This window comes from Chrysemys picta, chromosome 10 (genome assembly GCF_011386835.1).
Source record: "Chrysemys picta bellii isolate R12L10 chromosome 10, ASM1138683v2, whole genome shotgun sequence".
NCBI classification, from domain to species: Eukaryota; Metazoa; Chordata; order Testudines; family Emydidae; genus Chrysemys; species Chrysemys picta.
Window position 1 is genome coordinate 55,732,140 of NC_088800.1, and position 24,300 is coordinate 55,756,439.

The 24,300-nt window shown below is 47.8% G+C and overlaps 1 protein-coding gene and 1 long non-coding RNA gene across 6 annotated transcripts in view; one reads left to right on the plus strand and one right to left on the minus strand.

Moving 5' to 3' along the window:
* Window positions 1-646: 646 nt before the first annotated feature.
* Window positions 647-8,636, minus strand: LOC135973802 (uncharacterized). The gene is made up of 2 exons (XR_010590824.1): window positions 8,314-8,636; window positions 647-7,546 (listed from the first exon to the last, which is right to left on the minus strand). It is a non-coding gene; the product is annotated as an uncharacterized LOC135973802 (long non-coding RNA).
* Window positions 8,637-8,758: 122 nt separating this feature from the next.
* LUC7L (LUC7 like) overlaps window positions 8,759-24,300 on the plus strand; it is a 40,230-nt gene continuing 24,688 nt past the window's right edge. For 2 of the 5 annotated variants that reach the window (XM_065559845.1, XM_005294418.5), the window contains exons 1-3: window positions 8,781-8,972; window positions 10,338-10,408; window positions 11,493-11,587. Coding sequence is in view for 2 of the 5 variants with exons in the window: in XM_005294417.5 (XP_005294474.1) it covers window positions 8,912-8,972; window positions 11,493-11,587 (156 nt within the window). In the remaining 3 variants the exon portion in view is untranslated. Of the gene's footprint in view, window positions 8,973-9,031; window positions 9,929-10,337; window positions 10,409-11,492; window positions 11,588-24,300 lie in introns of those variants that run through there. The other 3 variants (XM_065559846.1, XM_005294417.5, XM_005294415.5) reach the window with 3 other exon arrangements.

The window sequence follows — 24,300 nt, forward strand, 5'->3', positions numbered from 1 at the left end:
GGAGATTATGCCAGGCTGGGGAAGACGCTCAAGGAGATAGAGGCTCAGATTATCTTTAGTGGGATTCTGCCCGTTCCGAGGGAAGGGCAGCAAAGGGCTGATAGGATTGTGAGAATAAATAGTTGGCTAAGGGAGTGGTGCTATAAGGAGGGCTTTGGGATGTATGGACACTGGGAGGCTTTCGGGGACAGACACCTGTTCTCGCGGGATGGGCTTCACCTGAGTAGGGAAGGAAATAGACTTCTGGGAGGGAGGCTGGCTCATCTTATCAAAAGAGCTTTAAACTAGCAAGTTTGGGGAGACGGTTGGGAGATGCACAGTTAATCTCCACGCCAGATTCCAGTATGGAAAAGGTGAGTAAAAGGAGAGGAGACATAGCTGAGGAGATGAGATTGGACATAGGAAGGACAGGAGGGACGGACACTAGGAGGCCCGCAACATATAGTGCTACTAATGGGAGACGGGCTAAACGACATACATTAGGGTGTCTATACACCAATGCCAGAAGCCTAGGTAATAAAATGGAGGAATTGGAGCTCCTGGTCCAAGAGCTGAAACCAGATATCGTAGGAATAACGGAAACGTGGTGGAATGACAGTCACGACTGGAACACAGGTATGGAGGGGTATGCGCTGTTTAGGAAAGACCGGAACAGAGGTAAAGGTGGGGGGGTGGCATTGTATGTCAATAGTGAAATAAACTGTAAAGAAATAATAGTGGATGGATTAGACAACACAGAGTCCGTCTGGGCAATACTCACAATGGGTAATAGGACTTCTAGAGCCTCTCCGGGGATAGTGCTTGGAGTGTGCTATAGACCGCCGGGATCGACCCAGGATATGGATAAGGAATTATTTAATGTGCTTAGAGAAGTAATTACTAATAGAAACTGTGTAATTATGGGGGACTTTAACTTCCCGGAAATAGATTGGGGAACAAACGCTAGTAGCAATAATAGGGCTCAGATGTTCCTAGATGTGCTTGCTGATCAATTCCTCCATCAAGTGGTAGCTGAACCGACGAGGGGGGAGGCCATTTTAGATTTGATTGTGGTAAGTAGTGAGGACCTCGTTGAGGAAGTGGTAGTAGGGGACAATTTGGGCTCCAGTGATCATGAGCTAATTCGGTTTAAAATACAGGGAAGGAGTAACAGAATTAAGTCAAAGACTAGGGTTTATAATTTTAAAAAGGCCAATTTTAACAAATTAAGGGGACTGGTAAGGGAAGTGGATTGGGCAAACGTATTAATGGATTTAAAGGCAGAAGAAGCCTGGGATTACTTTAAGTTAAAGATGCATGAGCTGTCGGAGGCCTGTATTCCCAAAAAGGGAAAAAGATTACCAAGCAAGAGATTTAGACCGAGCTGGATGAGCGACCGACTCAAAGGGGCGATTAGGAAAAAACAGAAAGCGTACAAAGAGTGGAAGAGGGGAGGGATCAGTAAGGAAATGTACCAAAGTGAAGTCAGAGAATGTAGAGATAGAGTGAGAAAGGCCAAAGGCCGTGTAGAATTGGACCTAGCGAGGGGAATTAAAAGCAATAGTAAGAGGTTTTACAGCCACATAAACAGGAAGAAAGCAAAGAAAGAAGAAGTGGGACCGCTGAAGACTATTGCCGGAGAGGAGATTAAAGACAATCTAGGCATGGCGCAATATCTCAATGAATATTTTGCGTCGGTGTTTAATGAGGCCAATGAAGGGATTAGGGATACTAGCACCATTACAGAGGGGCGTTCGGGATGGGGGATTACCGTATCCGAGGTAGAAACAAAACTTGAACGCCTTAATGGGGCTAAGTCGGGAGGACCGGACGATCTTCATCCGAGAATATTGAAGGAATTGGCGCGGGAAATAGCAGGCCCGTTAGCGATGATATTTAATGAATCTGTAAACTCGGGGGTGGTCCCGTTAGACTGGAGAATAGCTAATGTGGTTCCTATTTTCAAAAAAGGGAAAAAAAGTGATCCGGGTAATTACAGGCCTGTTAGTTTAACATCTGTAGTGTGCAAGGTGTTAGAGAAAATTTTGAAGGAGAAACTAGTTGAGGACCTGGAGGGTAGTGGCAATTGCGATAATTTACAACATGGTTTTACGAAGGGCAGATCGTGCCAAACGAATCTGATCTCCTTCTTTGAGAAAGTAACGGATTTATTAGATAAGGGAAATGCGGTGGACCTAATATACCTGGATTTCAGTAAAGCGTTTGATACTGTACCCCATGAGGAATTATTGGTTAAACTGAAAAACATGGGGATCGATTTGAAAATCCAGAGATGGATAAGGAATTGGTTAATGGGGAGAATGCAGCGGGTCGTATTGAAGGGTGAATTGTCAGGTTGGAGGGAGGTTACCAGTGGAGTTCCCCAAGGTTCGGTTTTGGGACCCATTTTATTTAATCTATTTATAACTGACCTCGGAACCGATTGCAGGAGTAGGCTGGTAAAGTTTGCGGATGATACGAAGGTGGGAGGCGTTGTAAATTCGGAAGAGGATAGGGATATCCTGCAGGGAGACTTGAATGAGCTTGTGAATTGGAGTGTCAGAAATAGGATGAAATTTAATAGTGAAAAGTGTAAGGTGATGCATTTGGGGATGACCAATAACAATTTTAGTTACAAGATGGGGACGCATTGGTTAGAAGTAACGGAAGAGGAGAAGGACCTAGGGGTCCTTGTAGACCGCAGGATGACTATGAGTCGACAGTGTGACGTGGCGGTGAAAAAAGCCAATGCTGTCTTGGGATGCATTAGGCGAGGTATATCTAGTAGGGATAAGGAGGTCCTGCTTCCGTTGTACAAGGCACTGGTGAGACCTCATTTGGAGTACTGTGTGCAGTTCTGGTCTCCCATGTTTAAAAAAGATGAACTCAAACTGGAACGGGTGCAGAGAAGGGCCACTAGGATGATCAGAGGAATGGAAAACCTGTCGTATGAAAGGAGACTAGAGGAGCTTGGGTTGTTTAGTCTGACAAAGCGAAGGCTGAGGGGGGATATGATTGCTATCTTTAAATATATTAGAGGGATTAATACAAGGGAGGGAGATGAATTATTCCAGCTTAGTACTAACGTGGATACGAGAACGAATGGATATAAACTGGCCGTGGGGAAGTTCAGGCTTGAAATTAGACGAAGGTTTCTGACCGTTAGAGGGGTGAAATATTGGAACGGCCTTCCGAGGGAAACGGTGGGGGCGAGGGACTTGTCTGGCTTTAAGATTAAGTTAGATAAGTTTATGGAGGGAATGGTTTAATGGTAAAACATAGTTGTCAAGGAAAACCAAGCAATGGTAGGTAAATAGCATAATGGCTAAAAGGGGTCAGGATGGAGACTCTTGCCTATATGCTCGGGGTCTTACTGATCGCCATATTTGGGGTCGGGAAGGAATTTTCCTCCAGGGCAGATTGGCTGAGCCTCTGGAGGTTTTTCGCCTTCCTCCGCAGCATGGGGCAGGGATCTCTAGCAGGAGGGTCTTTGCCGATTGAGGTCACTAATAACAGGATTGGGGACTTCAGCAGCAGAGTCCAGGGAAGGGGCGGGGACGGTTTTATGGCCTGCAGCGTGCAGGGGGTCAGACCAGATGATCATAATGGTCCCTTCTGACCTTAAAGTCTATGAATCTATGAATCTATGAAACTGGTCCCACACCACGCTCGGACGCATCTGTGATTACTAGGAACGGTTTGTCAATGTATGGGGCCCTTAGCACAGGGTCAGACATGAGTGTCGCTTTAAGCTGGTTAAAGGCCTTCTGACATTCTTTAGTCCACTGAACTGCATTTTGCTGTTTCTTTTGGGTTAGGTCTGTCAGTGGGGCGGCGATTTGGCTGTAGTGCGGTTCAAATCGCCTGTAATATCCGGCCAAGCCTAAGAAGGATTGGACCTGTTTCTCTGACTTTGGGATAGGCCACTTTTGGATAGCATCCACTTTGGCCTGTAGGGGGTTAATAGTTCCTTGACCCACCTGGTGTCCAAGGTAAGTCACTCTGTTTAGGCCTATTTGACACTTTTTAGCCTTAACAGTTAGTTCTGCCTCCCTTATGCTCTCAAAGACTTTTTGTAGATGCTCCAGGTGTTCTGCCCATGAATCAGAAAAGATGGCCAGTTTCTCCAATAGTTCGTCTGTGCGTGGCATTGGATAATTGTCTGGGCGAGTTACAGCATTTAGCTCACGGTAGTCCACACAAAAACGTATCTCCCCTCTGGTTTGGGAACTGGACCCACTGAAGATGCCCATGCACTGTCAGAGGGGCGGATTACACCCATCTGTAGCATATCCTGGATCTCCCGTTCTATAGCAGTTTTAGCTTGAGGAGACACCCTGTAAGGATGGGCTCTAATTGGATGAGCATTACCTGTGTCAATGGAGTGGTATGCCTGTTCAGTCCGTCCTGGGGTGGCTGAGAAGATCGGCGCGTAGCTAGTGCACAGCTCCTTGATCTGCTGTCGTTGCATACGCCCAAGGGTCATGGAGAGGTTCACCTTTTCCATGCCACCGTCACTTTTTCCTTCATAGTAGACACCTTCAGGCCGCTCAGCATCATCTCCTCCCTGGGCTGTAAACTGACAAACCTTTAACTCTCTGGAATAGAAGGGCTTTAGAGAATTAACATGATACATTTGAGGTTTGAGGTTTGAGGTGGGGGGTGCTATGAGATAGTTAACAGCTCCCAGACGCTCTTGGACCATGAATGGCCCTTCCTATGACATTTCCATCTTATGGGCCTGGAGCGCCTTCAAGACCATGACCTGGTCCCCTACTTTGGAGGAACGCTCTCTGGCATGTTTATCATACCAGTCTTTTTGCTCTTCCTGAGCATCTTGTAGGTTTTCTCTAGCAAGGGCTAAAGAGGTTCAGAGGGTGTTTTGTAGGTTGTTTACAAAGTCCAGAATGTTAGTTCCTGGAGAAGACGTAAACCCCTCCCATTGCTGCTTCACCAACTGTAATGGCCCCTTAACCTCACAGCCATACACAAGTTCAAATGGTGAAAACCCTAAACTGGGATGTGGTACAGCCCTGTAGGCAAAAAGCAACTGCTGTAACACTAGGTCCCAATCATTGGAGTGCTCATTTATGAATTTACGTATCATGGCCCCCAGAGTTCCATTAAACTTCTCCACCAAGCCATTTGTTTGATGGTGGTAAGGGGTGGCAACCAAGTAGTTCATCACATGAGCTTCCCACAGGCTTTTCATAGTCCCGGCCAGGAAATTAGTTCCCGAATCTGTAAGGATGTCAGAGGGACAACCTACCCTGGCAAAAATGTTGGTTAATGCCCAGCACACACTTTTAGCCCTGGTGTTGCTTAGAGCTACTGCTTCTGGCCATCGGGTGGCAAAATCCATGAAAGTCAGTATGTACTGCTTTCCTCTGGGTGTCTTTTTTCGGGAAAGGACCCAGAATATCCACAGCTACTTGCTGAAATGGAACCTGAAAGAGGGGCTTTGACCTGGTCTTGGAGTTTTCTCACTCTTCGGCTCACCTCACAAGACCAGACATAGGTAGAAACATCCTTGCCCATTCCCTCCCAGTGGAAGGACTTCCCCAAACGGTCTTTGGTTCTGTTCACCCCAGCATGGCCACTAGGATGATCGTGGGCTAAGCTCAAGAGCTTTACCCGGTACTTAGTTGGAACTACCACTGTCTTTGAGGATGCCAGTCTACCTGGTGCCCACCAGAAAGCGTTTCCTTGTATATAAGTCCTCTTTCCACAACAAACCTGGATCAATTAGAAGAGCTGAGAGGTGGTGGGTTGCTCCGTGCTGCTGTCCAAGCTCCCTGGAGACTGTCATCTGCTTCTTGCTCAGCCTGGAACTGTTCCCTTGATGCTGGAGACATCAGTTCCTCCTTGGATTGTGGACTTGGGCTTGGTCCCTTTGGAAGCGATGTAGGTGATGGGGCTGTTTCCGTGGACTGTGAACCGCTCTCTGCTGGTGCACTATGTTGTATATCAGGCTCCGGCTGAGCCTCTTGCATAGGGTTATCTGCTGCTGCCAGTGCAGGCTCACTGGTGCCCTCTGGCATTGGAGTTGTAGATGGGGTTGCAAGCGCTGGATTCAGTGCTGGCAAGGGTTCTGGTGCTGGTTGCTCCACCAGTTCTGGTTCTGGGACTGGCTCTGTCTGGGTCTCTGACTGGATCCACTACTGCTGCCGCAGATATGGGCATGGGGTCCGGTTCCATCACCTCAGTCTGGGTCTCAGGTACCACAGACTGGGCCCTTGTAGAAGGCTCAGGAACAGAGCTAGGTGTGAAGGCTTGCTTAGCCTGGCTGTGGGTGACCATTCCCACCCTCTTGGCTAGCTTCACATGGTTGGCCAAGTCTTCCCCCAGCAGCATGGAAATGGGATAATCATCATAGACTGCAAAAGTCCACATTCCTGACCAACCCCTGTACTGGACAGGCAACTTGGCTGTAGGCAAGTTTAAAGAGTTTGACATGAAGGGTTGAATGGTAACCAGGGCCTCTGGGTTGATGAATTTGGGGTCCACTAAGGATTGGTGGATAGCTGACACTTGTGCTCCAGTGTCCCTCCATGTGATAACCTTCTTCCCGCCCACACTCATGGTTTCCCTTCACTCTGAGGGTATCTGGGAGGCATCTGGGCCTGGGGACCTTTGGCGTGATTCTGGTTTAATGAACAGCAATCTGTTGGGGTTCTTGGGGCAGTTGGCCTTTGTATGCCCCAGCTCATTACATTTAAAACATCGCCCAGCAGACTGGTCACTGGGGTGAGGCGGGACGATAAGGGGTTTGGGGTTTTCCTTGGGATGCAGGTGGGGCCTTGGGCTGCCCCCGGTGGCAGGGTTTTGTTTCAGGATGCCCCTTCTGATATTCGCTCCAACTGCTACTAGTTTTTTTCCTTTCTGCCACCTCCACCCATTTGGCTCCAATTTCCCCCGCCTCAATTACAGTTTTGGGCTTCCCATCTAGGATGTACCTTTCTATTTCCTCAGGAACACCCTCTAAGAACTGCTCCATTTGCATTAGGAAGGGCAACTCTTCCGGAGATTTAACACTTGCTCCTGATATCCAGGCATCCCAATTTTTCACAATGTGGTAGACGTGTTGGGTAAATTACACATCTGGTTTCCACCTTAGGGCTCTGAACCGCCGACGGGCATGCTCGGGTGTTAGCCCCATTCGAATTCTGGCCTTGTTTTTAAAAAGTTCATAGCTGTTCATGTGTTCCTTAGGCATTTTAGCTGCCACCTCTGCTAAGGGTCCACTGAGCTGCGGTCTCAGCTCCACCATATACTGGTCTGTAGAGATGCTGTACCCAAGGCAGGTCCTTTCAAAGAAGGCCTCTGTATCATCGCCTCCCTTGTAGGTGGGGAACTTTCTGGGATGGAAAGCGGTACCTGGAGAAGGATGGCTAGGGTTGTCTGGTATATTCTGCTTAGCCCTTATCCTCTCTAACTCCAGTTCATGCTTCTGGGCCTCCATAGCCTTCTTCTCTGGCCATCTGTCTATCATGTTCTTTTTGTTTCTCTTCAGCCTCAAATCTGGTTAATTTCAGTTTTTTCTGGACGTCACTTTCTGTCATCCTAGCTAATCCCGAGAGTAAGAAAGAAAAGGAAAAAAAAAAAAAACTCAGCTTGTGAATTTCCTGGCTGTAGCTAACACCTTTGTTAAAAAAACCTAACACCTTTGCCTCCAGGCAAAAAGAGAGCAAAGGAAAAAAACCTCCAGCTGTTCTCAGCTCCTGCTTTCTCCAAGCAGCTAAAAGAAGAAAAAAAAAATTCCTGAGGTTTGTGCTTCTGATTCAAAATGCTCTCTGGTTCAAAATGATCCCACCTCTCTACCACCATGTCAGGGTTCCCTCCCCACTCTGAATTCTAGGGTACAGATGTGGGGACCCACATGAAAGACCCCCTAACTCCCCAAGGCACAAATTCTCCCTTGTACCTTGGATTAGGCAAACGCTGCCACCACCAAGTGATTAGACAAAACTCAGGGAAAGGACCACTTGGAGTTCCTATTTTCCCCTAATATTCCCCCAAGCCCTACACCCCTTTTCCTGGGGAGGCTTGAGAATAAACAAGATGAGCACAGACCAACCTTGGGTCTTTTTAGACCACTAAAAAAAAAAAAAATCAGAACTTTATTAGATAGAAAAAAGTTAAACAAAGCACCTCTGTAAAATTAGAATGGAAGATACTCTCACAGGACAGTCAGATTCAAAACACAGAGGATTTCCCTCTGGGCAAAACCTTAAAGTTACAAAAAGAAAACCAGGAATACACCTCCCTCTCAGTACAGAGAAAATCACAAGCCAAAATAAAAGTAAGCTAACGCATTCCCTTGCTAGTACTTACTAATCCTAATGGAGTTGGATTGCTTGCTTTCTTGATCTGTCTCCGGCAAGCACACACAACAGACAAAACAAAGCCTCCCCCCAGGTTTGAAAGTATCTTGTCCCTTTATTGGTCCTTTGGGTCAGGTGCCAGCCATGTTACCTGAGCTTCTTAACCCTTTCCAGGTAAAAGGATTTTGTGCCTCTGGCCAGGAGGGATTTTATGGTACTGCACTGTATACAGGGAGGTTGTTACCCTTCCCTTTATATTTATGACAGAGGCCCCTAGTGTTGAGGGCGCTATTGGGGCTCTCGGGAGCCCCCAGCATCCTCAGCCCCGGCGGGTCAGTGGGAGGAGGGGCCGGGACGGTGGCTGCGGGAAAGCCCGTGGGGGATGATGGGCCAGAACCCCCTCCCCCCCCCCCCCGTTTCCTAGCAGCCCGGCTCGGGGCAAGACTACATCTCCCAGGATGCCGCGCGGGAGCAGGGCGGGGCTGTTTCCGCCCAGCGTGCCCCGCGCTGGCTGCTGTTGCGGCCGGAGTCGGTGCCGGAGCCGTTGCTTACGCCCCCCGCTCGCTCTGTCCCCGCTGTGAGGAGCCGCGCGCTGCCCGCCTCCCGCCATGTCGGCCCAGGCCCAGATGCGGGCGCTGCTGGACCAGCTCATGGGCACGGCCCGGGACGGTGAGTAGGGGCGGGCGGGGCCTGCCGGAAGCGCCGCGGCCTGGCTGGGGGCCGGCATCGGCCGCGCTGGGCCCGGGCCCGGACAAGCGCCAGCGAGGGCTCTGAGCGGGGCCTGATCCCGGGAGCGCGGGGCCGCTCCAGCTGGGGAAGGGTCAGCGGCCGCTGCGGGGGACCGATCCTGATTCCGATCGCCCCTCTCGAGCTCTGCCTCCTGGGCTGAGCCCGCCCCTGTCTCCCCCGCCCCGGCCCTGGCTCCTGGGCCCGAGTCTGGTTCCCAGGACTGATCTTCGCTCCTTTGCTCGCTTCCGTCCCCGCGGGGGGCCCTGGTGCCGGGGTCTGAGCCCCTCTCCCCTGCCCTCCCGTCTCCCGAGCAGGGGCAGAGCTCGGTTCTCTTGCTGCCCCCCGCTGTGGAGGCTCCGTATCCAACACCTGAGCTTTGCTGATGCTCCCCTGGCCTCTGCCTGCAGGAGCCCTGTCCAGCTGTGAAGCCTGTCATTATCTGTGTAGAGCCCTCGGCAGCTGCTGGAAACATCTGCATGTGTCAGACTGATCAGAGTCTGTGATTGTTTCAGTACCTATCCCGGGGGGAGGGGGGCACATTGACTGCCGAGGCCCCACTTCAAACACGGGGTGTCTCACCAGGGCGTCTGCAGCTCACTTTTGAACAAGTCGATTCAGGACTCCAGTGCCTGTTTGACACTTGTCTCTGTGTCAACTTGAGTGCCCGCATGTGGGATTTGGCTGACTCCTTTATAGGGAGCCTGGGGTTGAAAATGTGGAGCCTCTTCTTTTATAATAAGCAATCAGAGTAGCCTAGGTCTAGCCTGTGCAGACTTTCTCTTGGGACTCTTCGGAAACTTCAGCAGAGGATATGTGCTTAGTGTGCAGTTCTGTAACAGAGACAATCTAAGCCTCCCCTAAAACAGCCTTGAGTGCCTCTGCTATTGCATTGCAAGGTGAGCTGGAAGTCTAACTTTCCTGACTTAATATATATTTATATGGAGAGACTTTCCAGCCATAAGCTCAGAGGAAAAGCTCTGTGTTCAGTCAGTGCTTTACACGCAGAAGCATGTTAGGTAGGCTTGTATGTAGAAACTGAAGCTCATACCAGTTGCCAAGGACAGGAATGTTGCATCCTATGCAAAACTATTTTCCTGCTATGGTTTGTATTTTCTTTTCTACTGAGCTACTGAATATTAAATTCATTCTGGCACATTAGCAGGGCTGTCCTGGTACTTTGCACTTTTTTTCATAAGTGAATAAGTGCTTTTTCTTTCTTGTGTATTGAGTTGCTTTTGAATTGCTTCCCATATTTTTATTTCATACAAACTGAACAATTGTGGCCCCTCTATTTTATTTATAAAGGTTCAGTGTATCTTTGCCTGCCTACATCAATCTGCAAGGGAGTTGCAGAAAAGCCTCATGTTCATCGAGCCGTGAGTCACAACCAATTTTTAAAGCTGTTATAACAAAAAAAAGTGTTTGCTTTTTTTCACAAGTAATTTTAAGAGTGTAGCTTAGAAAGAAAGAAAGAGAGAAAAAAAAAACATTTTCAATAGACACTACATTAATCCTGGATGCTTTGCAAATCCTAAACTATATTCATACTTTAGTATTACACATACCTGTGTCATATACACAGATTAGCTATAAAATTGTCACATACCATTGCCACTTTGCCTTTACTTTTATGTATCATTCCCCTGACTTCCTTACTGCAGGTGTGGGCAAGAAAACTTTTCCTTTAAAACTTTTCAACAGTGGGCATAAAATTCTGCAGCTGAGGTCTTGAAGAATGCAGAAGGGTATAGTATGTGTTGGAGCTCGCAGTGTGTATTGACTAACTTTGTTCCTTTTTTTTTGCTTTTCTGATATTGTCTTGTTTAAGTGGCTCCCAAGTGTAAAATGTTTTCTGAGGGTGGGATGGTGGGGTGGGAAGTACATGTTTTATGTTCCAGGCCGACACTTAAAAAGCTCCATTCCTCACATGGCCTTGGAAAGTACACTGCATATTTGGCTGTCCAAACCAATAGGACTGAAGCATTAGCTTATTGGATTAGTAAATAGCAGTTGCCTGTAGAAATTGCCAGGCACAGCCCTGTTTTGTGATTCATGGCCCTCTGATAGCATGGGTTTCAGTATCTCCTGCCCCTAGCTTTTGTATATTTAAAAGAGAAAATAAAAAAAAATTGTCAGGGCTATCAGCCAGGTTGTCTTTTTTTCCTGGCTAGGCTGTCTCTGTGCATAGGTAACAGGCCATGGGCGCTATCTGGCTTTCCAGCACCGTATTTAATGTGTGGTGTACTGGTCATCTAAATGCAATGTTAATATTTCAGTTATTCACCAATTATAAAAGTTCCAGAATACCTTATTCTCCTCTAAGCTTTTCCAAACAATCTTGGGGAACAGGAACATGAAGTATTTTTAATCTGCATATAGAGGCGAAATGATCATACCAGCACCATCATGCTTTATCAGCATTCTAATGCTTTCTTATTTAAACCAACACATGAATTTCAGGAGATGAAACCAGGCAAAGGGTGAAGTTTACAGATGATCGTGTCTGCAAGAGCCATCTCCTGGACTGCTGCCCTCATGATATCCTGGCAGGAACTGTAAGTGTCTGTCTTGGTAGTAGTAAGATATGGTGAAATAAAAGGCAATGGAAGTTGTTCAGATCACATCCCTGTGCCATATATACACCTCTACCCCGATATAATGCGGTCCTATATAACGCAAATTTGGATATAACCCAGTAAAGCAGCACTCCAGGGGACGGGGCTGCTTTACCTCGTTATATCCGAATTCATGTTACTGCAAGCGGTTCCTCTGCGCCCGTGTTACTTGCTGCGGCCCTCCCTGGCCCCCCTGCCCCAGATCACCTCCGCTCTGCCTCCTCCCACGAGCGTGCCCACGATTTGAGTCATAATGGATAATCAGCAGAACACCAGCTCCCAAGGTGCAGCCAAAAGGGCTAATGAGATCTGTGGATACATAAAACTGGGGTATCTCGAGTAGTAATAGAGAGGCAATTTTTACCTCTGTGTTTGGCACTGGTGTGACCGCTGCTGGAATACTGCATCCAGTTCTGGTGTCCACAAATCAAGAAGCCTGTTGATAAACTGGAGAGGGTTCAGAAAAGAGCCACGAGACTGACTAAAGGATTAGAAAATCTGCTTTATAGTGATAGACTCAAAGGGCTCAATCTATCTCAAAGAGAAGGTTAAAAGGTGATCACAGTCTGTAAGTATCTACATGGGAGTGAATATTTGATAATGGACTTTTCAGTCTAGCAGAGAAAGGTCTAATGTGATCCGGTGGCTGTGGAAGTTGAAGCTAGACAAATTCAAACTGGAAATAGGACGTCATTTTTTAACAGTGAGAGTAATTTGCCATTGAAACAATTTACCAAGTGTCATGGTGGATTTTCTATCACTGACAATTTTTAAATCAAGACTGGATGTTTTTCTAAAAGATCTGCTCTAGGAATTATTGTGGGGCAGTTCTCTGGTCTCTGTTATAGAGGAGGTCAGACTAAATGATCACAATGGTTTCTTCTGACTTTGCAATGTATGAATCTTAAATGGGACAGGGCCACTTCCTCTTCCAGCCCACCCTCTGTCCTCAGCAGGCTGGATCATGGCTCATTTGTGGAACTCTGAGATGTTTTTAAACAACTTTGTTTCTCTTCGATCTAATTTAATTCTCAACTCCCCAGCTTTCTAGTCTCCAATCTTACTGCATGTGACCCTGTCCTGATGGATTCCCCAGGGAACAACTTTCTTTTAATGGGGAATATATTAGAGCAGGGGTAGGCAACCTTTCAGAAGTGGTGTGCCGAGTCTTCATTTATTCACTCTAATTTAAGGTTTTGCATGCCAGTAATACATTTTAACGTTTTTAGAAGGTCTCTCTCTGTAAGTCTATAATATATAACTAAACTATTGGATGTAAAGTAAACAAGGTTTTCAAAATGTTTAAGAAGCGTCATTTAAAATTAAATTAAAATGCTGATCTTACGCCACCAGCCTGCTCAGCTCGCTGCCAGCCTGGGGTTCTGTTCATCCGCAATTTCCCTATGGCCGGGACCCCAGACCTGGGGGAGGGAAGGGGGGGTGTTTCAGGGGTCAGGGCAGAGGGCTGGGGGAGGGGGTTCAGGGTAGAAGGCTGGGGTGTGGGGGGGGGTTCAGGGATCAGGGCAGAGGTGTGGGGGTGTAGGGCAGAAGGCTGGGTGTGGGGGGGATTCAAGGGTCAGGGCAGAGGGCTGGGGGCATGGGGGGTGCAGGGCAGAAGGCTGGGTGTGTGTTGGGGTGGGGGGGGTTCAGGGCAGAGGGCTGGGGTGTGTGGGGGGGTGCAGGGCAGAAGGCTGGGGTGCTCGGCTCGTGGGGATGCTCCCAGCCCCCTGCTCTGAGTGGCTCATGGCAGGGGGCTGGAAGGGATATGCCCTGTTCCACCCCCTTTCCCCAGGCTCCGTCCCTACCTCTCTCTGCGTCCTCTGCGGAGCTGTGTGCACACTGCCGCTCTTCCCCTGCCCCCTCGCTAGGGCCATCAGCTGGTTGGCACAGGGACGGAGAGGAGGAGGGGCCGGAAAGCACCACGCTGGGGGAAGAAGCGGGGGAGAGGGGAAGCTTGGCTGCTGCAGAACCAAGCTTCTGCCTCCTGCCCCTGCAGGGGAGAGCGGTGGGCCGGGGGGGCTGAGGGCCGGGACCGTGGCAGGGAGCTGCGTGCCACTCAAAATCGGCTTGCGTGCCGTAGGTTGCCGACCCCTGTATTAGAGTATTAATTGCAATTTGTAGCTCACTGTAATTTAGTTCTTAGGACTGGTTTGACTAAGTAGCATGTTAAAATGTGTTAAAGCAGATTTTGTTTAATCTGCAGATGAAAGAAGGAACCCAATTGCACCTTCCTGCTTTTCTAGTTTCTGCCTCCCTTCCTGGGAAAAATCTGGCTCATCCTGAGTGTTCAGTTCAAATGCATTCTGTAGGCGCAAAAAAGAGGATGTAGGATTTTGATGGTGCTGATGAGATTTTATGTAATTAAAAGTATCCTAATTTGGGTGGCTGAGTAAAGATGAAAAAAATTACTTATGGAAAATGGATACCACCAGACAGATTGCTAAATAACAGTATACCGAGATATTATTTCAAAAGAAAATGCAGCATGTCTTCTGTCATCGCCGCATGAGAACTAGACTGCTGCATGCTGGAGATGAATTCAAATACTTGAATTCTTCCGTAGTCTTGCTTTTTGATGGTAAATATTAAAGTATTATAAAATCAGTCATTTTATATTGCTGTAGTCAAGCTAAACTGCTTAAAATGCAGTTACTATTTATAGCCTTTCCTTTTATTATATGGGGTCTGGAGCTGGCATATTTGCTGCTAACAGAGGAAAGGTTCAGTATTTAATCTTTAGATTGTACCACTCAGACCAGAACAAGACTCCATGAGAACAAGGTCAGCGGCCCAAATGGTAAAAAGGAGTAACTTCCAGAATTCTGGGTATTCTTGTTCTGAAGGGGTGTTAGGGTGTTATGAATTTGTAACCACGGAGACAGGTCTGTGGTGTTTGAAGGACTGACTCAATTCTGCACCAAAATATTAAAAAGTCTGCACACAATATTTTAAAATTTGGCATATTTTATTTGTAAAAATAACACTGTATAATCACACTATTTTCAATTATTTTGGTAATTTATTTCAACATACCTGTCAGCAAGTTTGTCCGTAACAATACAGATAGCAAAACAGATTCAGGAAAAGTTTTTTGACAAATAGATTCCTTACTAGCATATTGTCACATCTGTGTGGCTACACAGCAAGCGAGAGAGACAGAGTCTTGCATGCATGCTCAGCCCTGCCCCTCTACTCCCTCCCCCTCCCCCCACGATCCAGGTGTGGGTCAAGCAGGCTCAGCTTGGCAGGATCCAAGTATGGAGGGGCTTAGTGTTGGGGGCATATAGGGGTGGGGCAATTGAGCTGCGGTTGGTTTGATGGGGGGGTTCTGGGTGCAGGGGGGTCCAGATGAAGGTCATTGGGGCTCAGCAGATGGGGTCCAGGAGTGGGAGGGACGATGGTATCGGTGGGGGGTCTGGGTGCATGGGCTCAGTGGATGGGGCCGGGTGCTGGGGAGTGGGGTTTGGTGGGGTGCAGGTCTGGATGCAGTTGGTTGGGACTCAGTGGGGTTGGGGTCCAGGTGCGGAGAGCTCTGTAGGGTGGTCCAGGGGGATGGGGCCTGGCAGGGTGGGGATGGTCTGGGTGCAGGGATGGGGGTCCAGATGCAGGGGGGAACTAGGTGGGGGGGGTCTCTGTGTGGGGGCAGTCTGGATGCACAGAGGTTGGGCAGATGGGAGGGGAGCTCCGCATGCAGTGATCTCTTCCCCTGTGGCTAGAGAGTGATGGGAGCAGGAAGCGGAGGAGGGGTGCAGAGATTCCTGCAGCTGGCAGAGAGAGCCCAGCCCCACCCCTGACACAGCCCTGACACCTGAACCAGATGCACGCCCTGGGTGTGTGAATCCATTTTTCTGTGGGGAAAGTAAGAGCTGCTGGGGACATTAATTTTGAATTCCCTGAGTAGTAAATGATGCAAAGAATTCATTTAGCTTCTCCCACAATGGCCTTGTCTTCCTTAAGTGCTTCTTTAACACCTCAATTGTCCAGTGGCCCCACTGATTGTTTAGCAGGCTTCCTGCTTCTGAAGTACTTAAAAAAAAAAAATTGCTGTTAGTTTTTGTCTCTTTTGCTTGTTGTTCAGTTTCTTTTTGGCCTGCCTAATTATAGTTTTACACTTGACTTGCCTCAGTTTCTGCTCTTTTCTGTTTTCCTCAGTAGGATTTGACTACCAAATATTAAAGGATGTCTTTTTGTCTCGAACAGTCTCTTTTACTCTGTTTAGCCATGGTGGGGGTTTTTTGGTCCTCTGTTTTTTTTGTTTTTTAACTTGGGGTATATGTTTAGTTTGAGCCTCTATTAGGTGTTTTTAAATAGTTTCCATGCAGCTTGCAGGTATTTCACTCTTGTGAATATTCCTTTTAATTTCCATTTAACTAGCCTCCTCATCTTTGTGTAGTCCCCTTTTTGAAGTTAAATGCTACTGTGGTGGTTTTCTTTTTTCTCCGTACAAGCATTTTAAATTTAATTACATTATGGTCTCTGTTACCAAGTGTAAGGGGGCGGACTCACCCCTGCGGTGCCTCCGGCTGGTCTCTTCCGAGAATTAGCTCGTCCCAGCTCCGGAGCGCCCTCTGCAGGCCGGTGATCCACCTTGCCACTGGCCCCGTGTCCCTCCCAGGACCCCAGTGCCCTTTTCTCTGGGTGCTGCTCCCTGGCAGTACCCACACACTCTGGGTCTCCCCTCCCAGAGGACCCCCCACCCACTAACCCCACCCCACCTCAGTGTAAGGCTACTGCCAGTCACCATCTAGACTGGGGCAGACTGCAGTTTATGCCACTCATCACAGGCAAGGTTGGGTTTGGACCTGCTGCCTTTGCCTATCCCTGGGCTGCCCTCTGCAACCCCCAGTACCTGTTGGCCCAATGCTAGGCTACAGCCTGGGGCTTTCCAGGGTGGAGCTCCCCAGCCCTGCTCCACTCAGGAACCCTGTCTCTAGCTCCCTGCAGCCAGGCCCTTCTCTCTCTCTCTGAATGCAGAGAGTGAGTCTCTGTCTGCCTCTGGCTTCCCTGCCTTTATAGGGCCAGCTGAGTCTGTTTGGGGCGTGGAGTGCCAGCTGCAGCCACTTCCCCCAATCAGCTCAGCCTGAGAGCTGCTTTCTCCAGCCACAGCCCCCTCCCAGGGCTGTTTTTAACCCCTCTAGATCGGAGCGGGGTGACCACCCCGCTACACCAAGTAATTCAGCTATCTTCACCTCTTAGATTAGATCCTGTGCGCCACTTAAGACTATATCAAGAATTGCCTCTCCCCTTGGGTCCAGGACTAGCTCTCCAAGAAGCAGTCCTTACTGGTGTTTAGAAATTTTATCTCTGCATCCTGTCCTGAGGTGACATGTTCCCAGACAATATGGAGATAGCTGAATCACCCATTACTATTTTCTGATATTATGGCTTCTCTGATCTCCCTGAGCATTTCACAGTCCCCATCACCATCCTGACCACATGGTTGGTAGTATAGTCCTACTGCTATACTCCTGTTATTCAAGCATGGAATTTCCATCCATATAGATTCTGTGGTACGGTTTGATTCATTAAAGATTTTTATTACGTTTGACTCTTAGCTTTCTTTCACATGTAGTGCCACTCCCCCACCAGCATGACCTACTCTCTCATTCCTACATGTTTTATACCCTGGTACTATCGAGCCCTGTTGATTATTGTTGTTCTACCACGTTTCTGTGATGCCTATTATATCAATATCTTCATCTAATACCAGGCACTCAAGTTTACCCAGCTTAGTATTTTAACTTCTGGCATTTGTAAACAAGCATTTATTAAATTTGTCAATATTTAGTTGTCTGCCTTTATCTGATGTAATTGAATGGGACTCTTTTGTTTAACTTTCTTTTCAGTTCCTACCTGTATTTTATCAGCTTCTATCCTATCCTCTTTACTAGGATATAGAGTATCCCCATTTATAAATCTTCACCTAAGAGATGTCTCTGTGTGAACCTTGTGCTGTTCTGCACCTGTTGGCTTTTCCCCAGCCCTTAGTTTAAAAACTCTTCTATGTCCTTTTTAATTTTACATGCCAGCAATCTGGTTCCATTTTGGTTTAGGTGGCACCCTTACTTCCTGTATAGGTCCCTCCTTTCCCAAAAGGTTCCCCAGTTCCTAATAAACCCAATTCCCTCTTCCAAAAATCACCATCTCATCCATGCTTTGAGATCCTGCAGTTCTATCTGACTGCTTCCAGTTCTTTTGTTGTCACCTTCCAGAGCTCTCAACTGTTCACATGGAGAAAGTGAAAGCATTTTAAAGAATGCTACCCTGAAGGTCCTGGACTTTCTTGTTAAGAGAGCTGGTGAGGGAAATGTCAAACATGGTCTGTGTCCCCAAAATTTGACAGTTAGATGGTGGTTACAGGAACTTTAAGCATGTGAGAAAAGACTGTCTCTCTCATCACTGCCTCCAATCCTGCCATCATTTCTATTTCAACTTCCTCTTCCCATCCTAACAAGCCATCAGCTTTTTAGAAGTCAGGTGTGTACAAAAAATTTTGGTAGAATTTGCAGGAGTTGCTTTAGAAACCTCTTGCTCAAATGATCGCAAATTTGGATCATCCCCCATGAAGCACAGCAAATTTCAAGGTAAACATGCAGATTTTAGAGCATTTAAAAAATCTTCCTTTAAAAGAAAAGTCTTCTCTGCTATAAGAAGCAACAGAGGGTCCTGTGGCACCTTTAAGACTAACAGAAGTATACTAACAGAAGTCTTAAAGATGCCACAGGACCCTCTGTTGCTTTTTACAGATTCAGACTAACACGGCTACCCCTCTGATACTTCTCTGCTATAATAATTGTATGAAATTAATCATCAGCAAGTGCTTTGCTGTGTCCAAATCCCCCACACAGTATAATCTTGAATACATAGGAGGCTCAGTTCATCTCAATGTGATGGTCTCAGCAGAATGAAAACACCCCATGGAGTTGAATACATCCTGGAAAAAATAGAACCGAGACATGTAATCTGCCCCATTCATGTCAGTGAGTGTTCTCGTCACCTCCTCCCTAGTGCTTAAGAGCCGGTGATATACATCAAGCATGCCTGTTCTCAACTCCTCACCCCAGTTTCAGCATGTTGTGTATTCTTGTGTATGTTCTTAACATGCTAATTCTTAGCTTCCCACCCAGAAGGGCAGGGCTGCCCCGGATGCTGGTCACATGGGGGGAATTGAAGGGGGTCTCAGACGTCCCCAAGAGGGGCAAGGCCCCCCCAGATCATGGCACGTATGGGGTGGCACAGAGAGGGGCTCAGATACCCCCAGAGGGGAGAATGTGGGTCTGACCAATGCCCCTGCCCCTCCCAATTCCCCTGCCACCCACCTCTGTCTCCCCTCCTCTTTCACATGTCTAATCTGTCATCTTTTCAGACAGAATTTGAGCACCACCTGAATTTTCTGCTGTACTCAGATCCCCTCCCACCCCCCCACCCCGGTCCTTTGACGGGGCGTATTGTAGCAACATGCCTACTTTTTTTTTTCTTTTTCAGTTTTTTGCCCAGAGTTGGATTTGAATTTACAGTGCCTCAGTATTGCTCAGGTTTGATGGCTGTAGTATGTCTGTCCTCTTGAGCTGTGCAGGTCCTATGAGTTGTGTCTGGCTAGCAAACCTCTTAAGCACCCTGTGTGCACATTCGTGTTGGTGGGACCCATGCACTACCTGGGGAGTTAAAAGTCTAGCTAATCAGACCATGTGACCACACTTGGAGACCTGGTTTGATCCCTAGATCTGCTCAAAGAAAGTTGGTAGAATCTGTCAACTTAAGAAAAGCTAGTGTTTCTTATTTCAGGAGGGATGATATACCTTGGGAACCCTTTGCCGAAAGAATCTAAATTTTGGATCATTAAACCCCCCTGGTAACCCTATGAGGCACACCAAATGTCAAGGCAAATCGAGTAACCATACAGATTTTAGAGCACTTAAAAGAGTTAATCTTTAAACAGAAAGGTGCTCTCACCTTAACTGTAGCAGAGCTGGCTCTCTGCTGTAACAACTGTGGTTTGCTCCTGTTTGATTTATCTGGCGACTATGGATATTTCAAGCAAGCATGGAAAGTCATTATCCTGGGGACAGGGTGTCCATTCATCAGGCTTGCGAATGCCACTGCCAGGATGGAATTTCATACTTCCCATTGGACTGGTTTGTTAACAAGCCACTGGCGGGAGAAACCACCTCTCAGCAATCTGATCAGACTTGTTGGTTCAGCTTCAGCTTCCATTCTCTTTTTTTCTGTCTCATGACTGCTGAGCCTGGTTCCAAACCTGTGTGGTGTAGGGAGCCGACGCAGAGGTTCCCAGTGAAGAAAACGTTGTTTAAGCTTTTGTGATCTGTTGTTCCACCTCGTGGGTTGTGACAAGCTACAGTTGTTTTGTTGTCACCCTTCAGAATTCGCAACCAATCAGGTGGAGAAACATGGAGGAGGGAGATGGACTATTGCACTCCTGGAGGCTGATGCTTAGCTGGAATTTCTGAGGGACTACTTGTCCTGAAGTGAATGCAGATAGCTCTGGCCTGGTGGTTGTCTAGATTGCTAGTGGATCGGCCAACAGATTGCCCTGGAACAAACAATGGCAGTATTTCTACCAGTGGAGGGACTGCAGCACTTCTGGAGGAAGTGTCAGCTGGTAATATTTCCTAAATTGGGTAGCTCTATGAACTGATCATATAGTTTTGAGAGTGACAGAGGTGGAGCATCATCCAGAGAATTGTATTGGCGCAAATTACCATTGTGCCTGCTAGCAAGAGACAGTGGTGAGCTGATGAAACCTGTGGCATGGCAGAGATCTTATCCATGAGGACCTGAATTTTGTTGAAATTTTCCTTGGGCAACTCACAACATCCAAGTTAGTTCTGAAAGATGCTCTTAGGGGTTAAGAGTTCTTGTGATGGAGTTACTGAATCTGCAGAAGAGCTCCTTAGAAACATGTGATGCCCCAGGATCTGGATGGCTAGGCAAGTGTGGTGACTCTGCAACCAGTAGGTTGTTAAGATAGGGAGGGGATAAATCTCAGTGCCCTGTTATCCGTTTTGGTAGCCATGCTGAGACCTCAATTGCATAGTCCACCCGTGAAACAGATGATAGTCCAAAGGACATTGCCTGTAATTGATAGTGATCATCTCTTATAGCATATAAATATTTAATGGCGGTAATATTGGCACATGAAGATAAGCCTGCTTGAGGCCTGTGGAACATGAAAAGTTCTAGGGGATTGTTTCGTGATCAGAAAGGCCAGTGTTCTACCAGGAAATCAGCTTGGTGCGCTGAGGTAAAGGGCCCCGTGAAAACCTCCAGACATCTAGATTACCACAAAAAAATGTGGAAGAGAAATCAAGGCTTTTCTGCTGATGGAAAGCAGGGTGATTGCCCCCAGGGAATAAAGTTCAGACATGCATTGTTTTTCACTAGATCTGGAGAGAGAAGGGAAGAGTGCAGAGTGAATTGGGGGACTTCTTGAAAGTGAGGTCTTGAGCCTGAGAGCTTACCTCTCAAATCAGAGAAGTGTTATCTCTGTTTGCAAAAATTGTTGAACCTTGTTTTCAGGAGAAGATGGTTCTAGGTTGTGACTGGACCCCCTTGTCTTGTGGAAAATCCTTCTCTGGCTGGTGTTGGAAAGGAATTCTGATAGAATGGCCCCACAGAACAAATGGGGTGAAAGGACACTCGCTGGTCTGATATTGCTGAAAGCTGGAATTACCACAAACTGATCTGAAGCCACTCTAGATTCCCTTGGAGAAATTTGGGCTCGACACGATCGTAACATCTTACTAGTCCTTCAGAGCTGTTTTTTAGAGACTTAATCCAAATGTTACCCTGTTAAAGGGATCTTGGAACAAGGCTGCTCCTGGAAGTGGTGGCTGTATTTAAAGGCCACAGCCATGTCTCCATTTGGCAGCTCAAGCTAAGAGTAAATGACTTGATAAGTCAATTAGAGCAGTTGTTTCATTGTTAATAACTACAATGATGTTGATGTCACAAGTAATCATTTTAAAACTGATATTTCATCTCTGTGTAGTCTGTTTTTTGTGTTAATGTGCTTGCTTCATTCTGAAATTTTCAGTCCTCCTCTGTACCTATTCTGCTAGTGTGCGTGTGACTCGCACTGCTCTCTCTTGTTTGCAGAATAATAGAAATTGGAGCTGTCCTCCATCACCATGGGGTTCCTGCTGCAGGATTGTTCCCAAGATCAGACATTTGTAGGCAGTTCTCTAGGTATTTTCCTCAGTTACTGGCTAGCTAATTTAGGCCTTGGCTACACTTGCAGATGTACAGTGCTGTGAGTTAAACCTGACTTCGTGCAGCTGAGTATGGAAAGCGCTGCAGTCTGTCCACACTGGCAGCTACCCAGCGCACTGTCGTGGCCACATTTGCGGCAATTGCAGCGCTATTGGGAGTGGTGCATTATGGGCAGCTATCCCACAGAGCACCTTTTCCCATTCTGGTGCCGTGGGTTGTGGGAAGGGGGCGTGGGTGCGGGGGATTCTGGGTCCTGTCCCAATGCCCCGTGATGCATCGCTTCGCATCCCAGAAATCCCTTTGTTTCCATCCACCTTTGGCGCCATCTTTCAACGGTTTCTGTGCAGCGCGATCTGTCTGCGGGAAATGGAGTCCGAACTGCTGAGGCGTATGCTGACGAGTCTCGCCAGCACGTCACGTTTGGCTGTCGAACTATTCCTTAAGATCCAAAGTGACAGTGAGAGTGAGGGTGAGGAGTCCGACGAGGCTATCGAGCCGCGTAACGCGTACGGCACGAAATTGCTTGTGGCATTCACGGACGTGCTCAGCACCGTGGAACGCCGCTTTTGGGCTCGGGAAACAAGCACCGAGTGGTGGGATCACATCGTCATGGAAGTCTTGGATGACGAGCAGTGGCTGCAGAACTTTCAGATGAGAAAAGCCACTTTCATGGAACTGTGTGAGGAGCTTGTCCCCACCCTGCGGCGCAAGGACACGAGATTGAGAGCTGCCCTGCCAGTGGAGAAGCGCGTGGCTATTGCAATCTGGAAGCTGGCAACTCCAGACAGCTACCGGTTGGTCGCAAACCAGTTTGGAGTGGGAAAGTCGACCGTTGGAATCGTGTTGATGCAAGTTTGCAAGGCCATTAATCGCATCCTACTCAGAAGAACTGTGACTCTGGGTAACGTGCAGGAAATAGTGGATGGCTTTGAACAAATGGGGTTCCCTAACTGTGGAGGGGCGATAGATGGGACACACATTCCTATTCTGGCACCACCCCACCTAGGATCGGAGTACGTTAATCGGAAGGGGTATTTCTCTATGGTTCTCCAGGCGCTTGTGGATCACCGTGGGCGTTTCATTGACATTAACACAGGCTGGCCCGGAAAGGTGCATGAAGCACGCATCTTTTGGAACACTTGGCTGTTCAGGAAGATGCAGGCCGGGACTTTTTTCCCAGAGCGGAAGATCATGGTAGGGGAAGTTGAAATGCCCATTGTGATCCTTGGAGATCCCGCTTACCCGTTAATGCCGTGGCTCATGAAACCCTACACAGGGAGCCTTGACAGCAGCAAGGAACAGTTCAACTACAGGCTGAGCCGGTGCCGAATGACTGTGGAGTGTGTCTTTGGCCGTTTAAAGGGCCGCTGGCGACCTCTGTATGGGAAGCTGGACTTGGCTGAAAACAGCATCCCCGCGGTTATATCCGCGTGCTGTGCCCTCCATAATATTTGTGAAGGGAAGGGTGAAAGCTTCACTCAGGCATGGACCTCCGAGGTTGAACACCTGGAGGCTGAATTTGCACAGCCAGAGAGCAGGGCTATTACAGGGGCCCAGCGCGGGGCTGCAAGGATTAGGGATGCCTTGAGGGAGCAATTTGAGGCTGAAAACCAGCTGTGATATCTGGTGCCCTGCACGGGAGTGAAGTGCAGTAGTTCCAATCTTTAGGAATCAGTGTCTGCTTAGCAGACAAGCAGACTTGCAGTGCCTGTTTATTTCCTGGGCTAAGGAGTTTTTTACTTTATGCAATAATAAAGAATGTTTTCAAAGCCAAAGAATCCATTTATTGAAAAGAAAAAAAAATTATTTCTTGAAAAGAAACAAGGGGGTGGAGTGGGGAACAGTACAATCACAGATTTGCATATGTCCTGTCTGGTGTGCTGTGCAGTGAGTGCTGCACTTCAGGACAGGTATACTGCATGGTGATGGGGGTTGAGTGCAGAGGGTAAGGGTCGTGGTTTTCAGGGCTGGGTGGTGAAGATACTGGTGTTGGAGGCAGCGGGTGGTGTGAAGAACACGGAAGTTGGGGAAAGTGGTTTGGAGGTGACAGTGGGGCACAATGGAAAAAGTTTTGGGACAAGGGCTGTGGGGGTGGGTGGCGTTTGCGGTACTGCTCCTTTCTGCATGGCTACCAGCTCCTGGATAGCATCTGCTTGGCGCTTCAGGATGCTTATGAGCCTATCAGTGGTTTGCTGCCGGTGCGCTGCGTTTTCTAGGTGGATCCTGCTTTCTCTCTCCCTCCAGTTCTGTGCTTTCTCATTCTCTTTACTAGATTGCCGCATCACTTCTTGCAGCATGTCTTCTTTGCTTTTTCGCGGTCTCTTCCTGAGTCTTTGCAGTCTCTGAGCAGGCGATAAGAGGGACGGCTGAGGTCTCAAGGTTGATGCAGCTGTATAGGCAAAATGCAACATTTAACAGAGGCA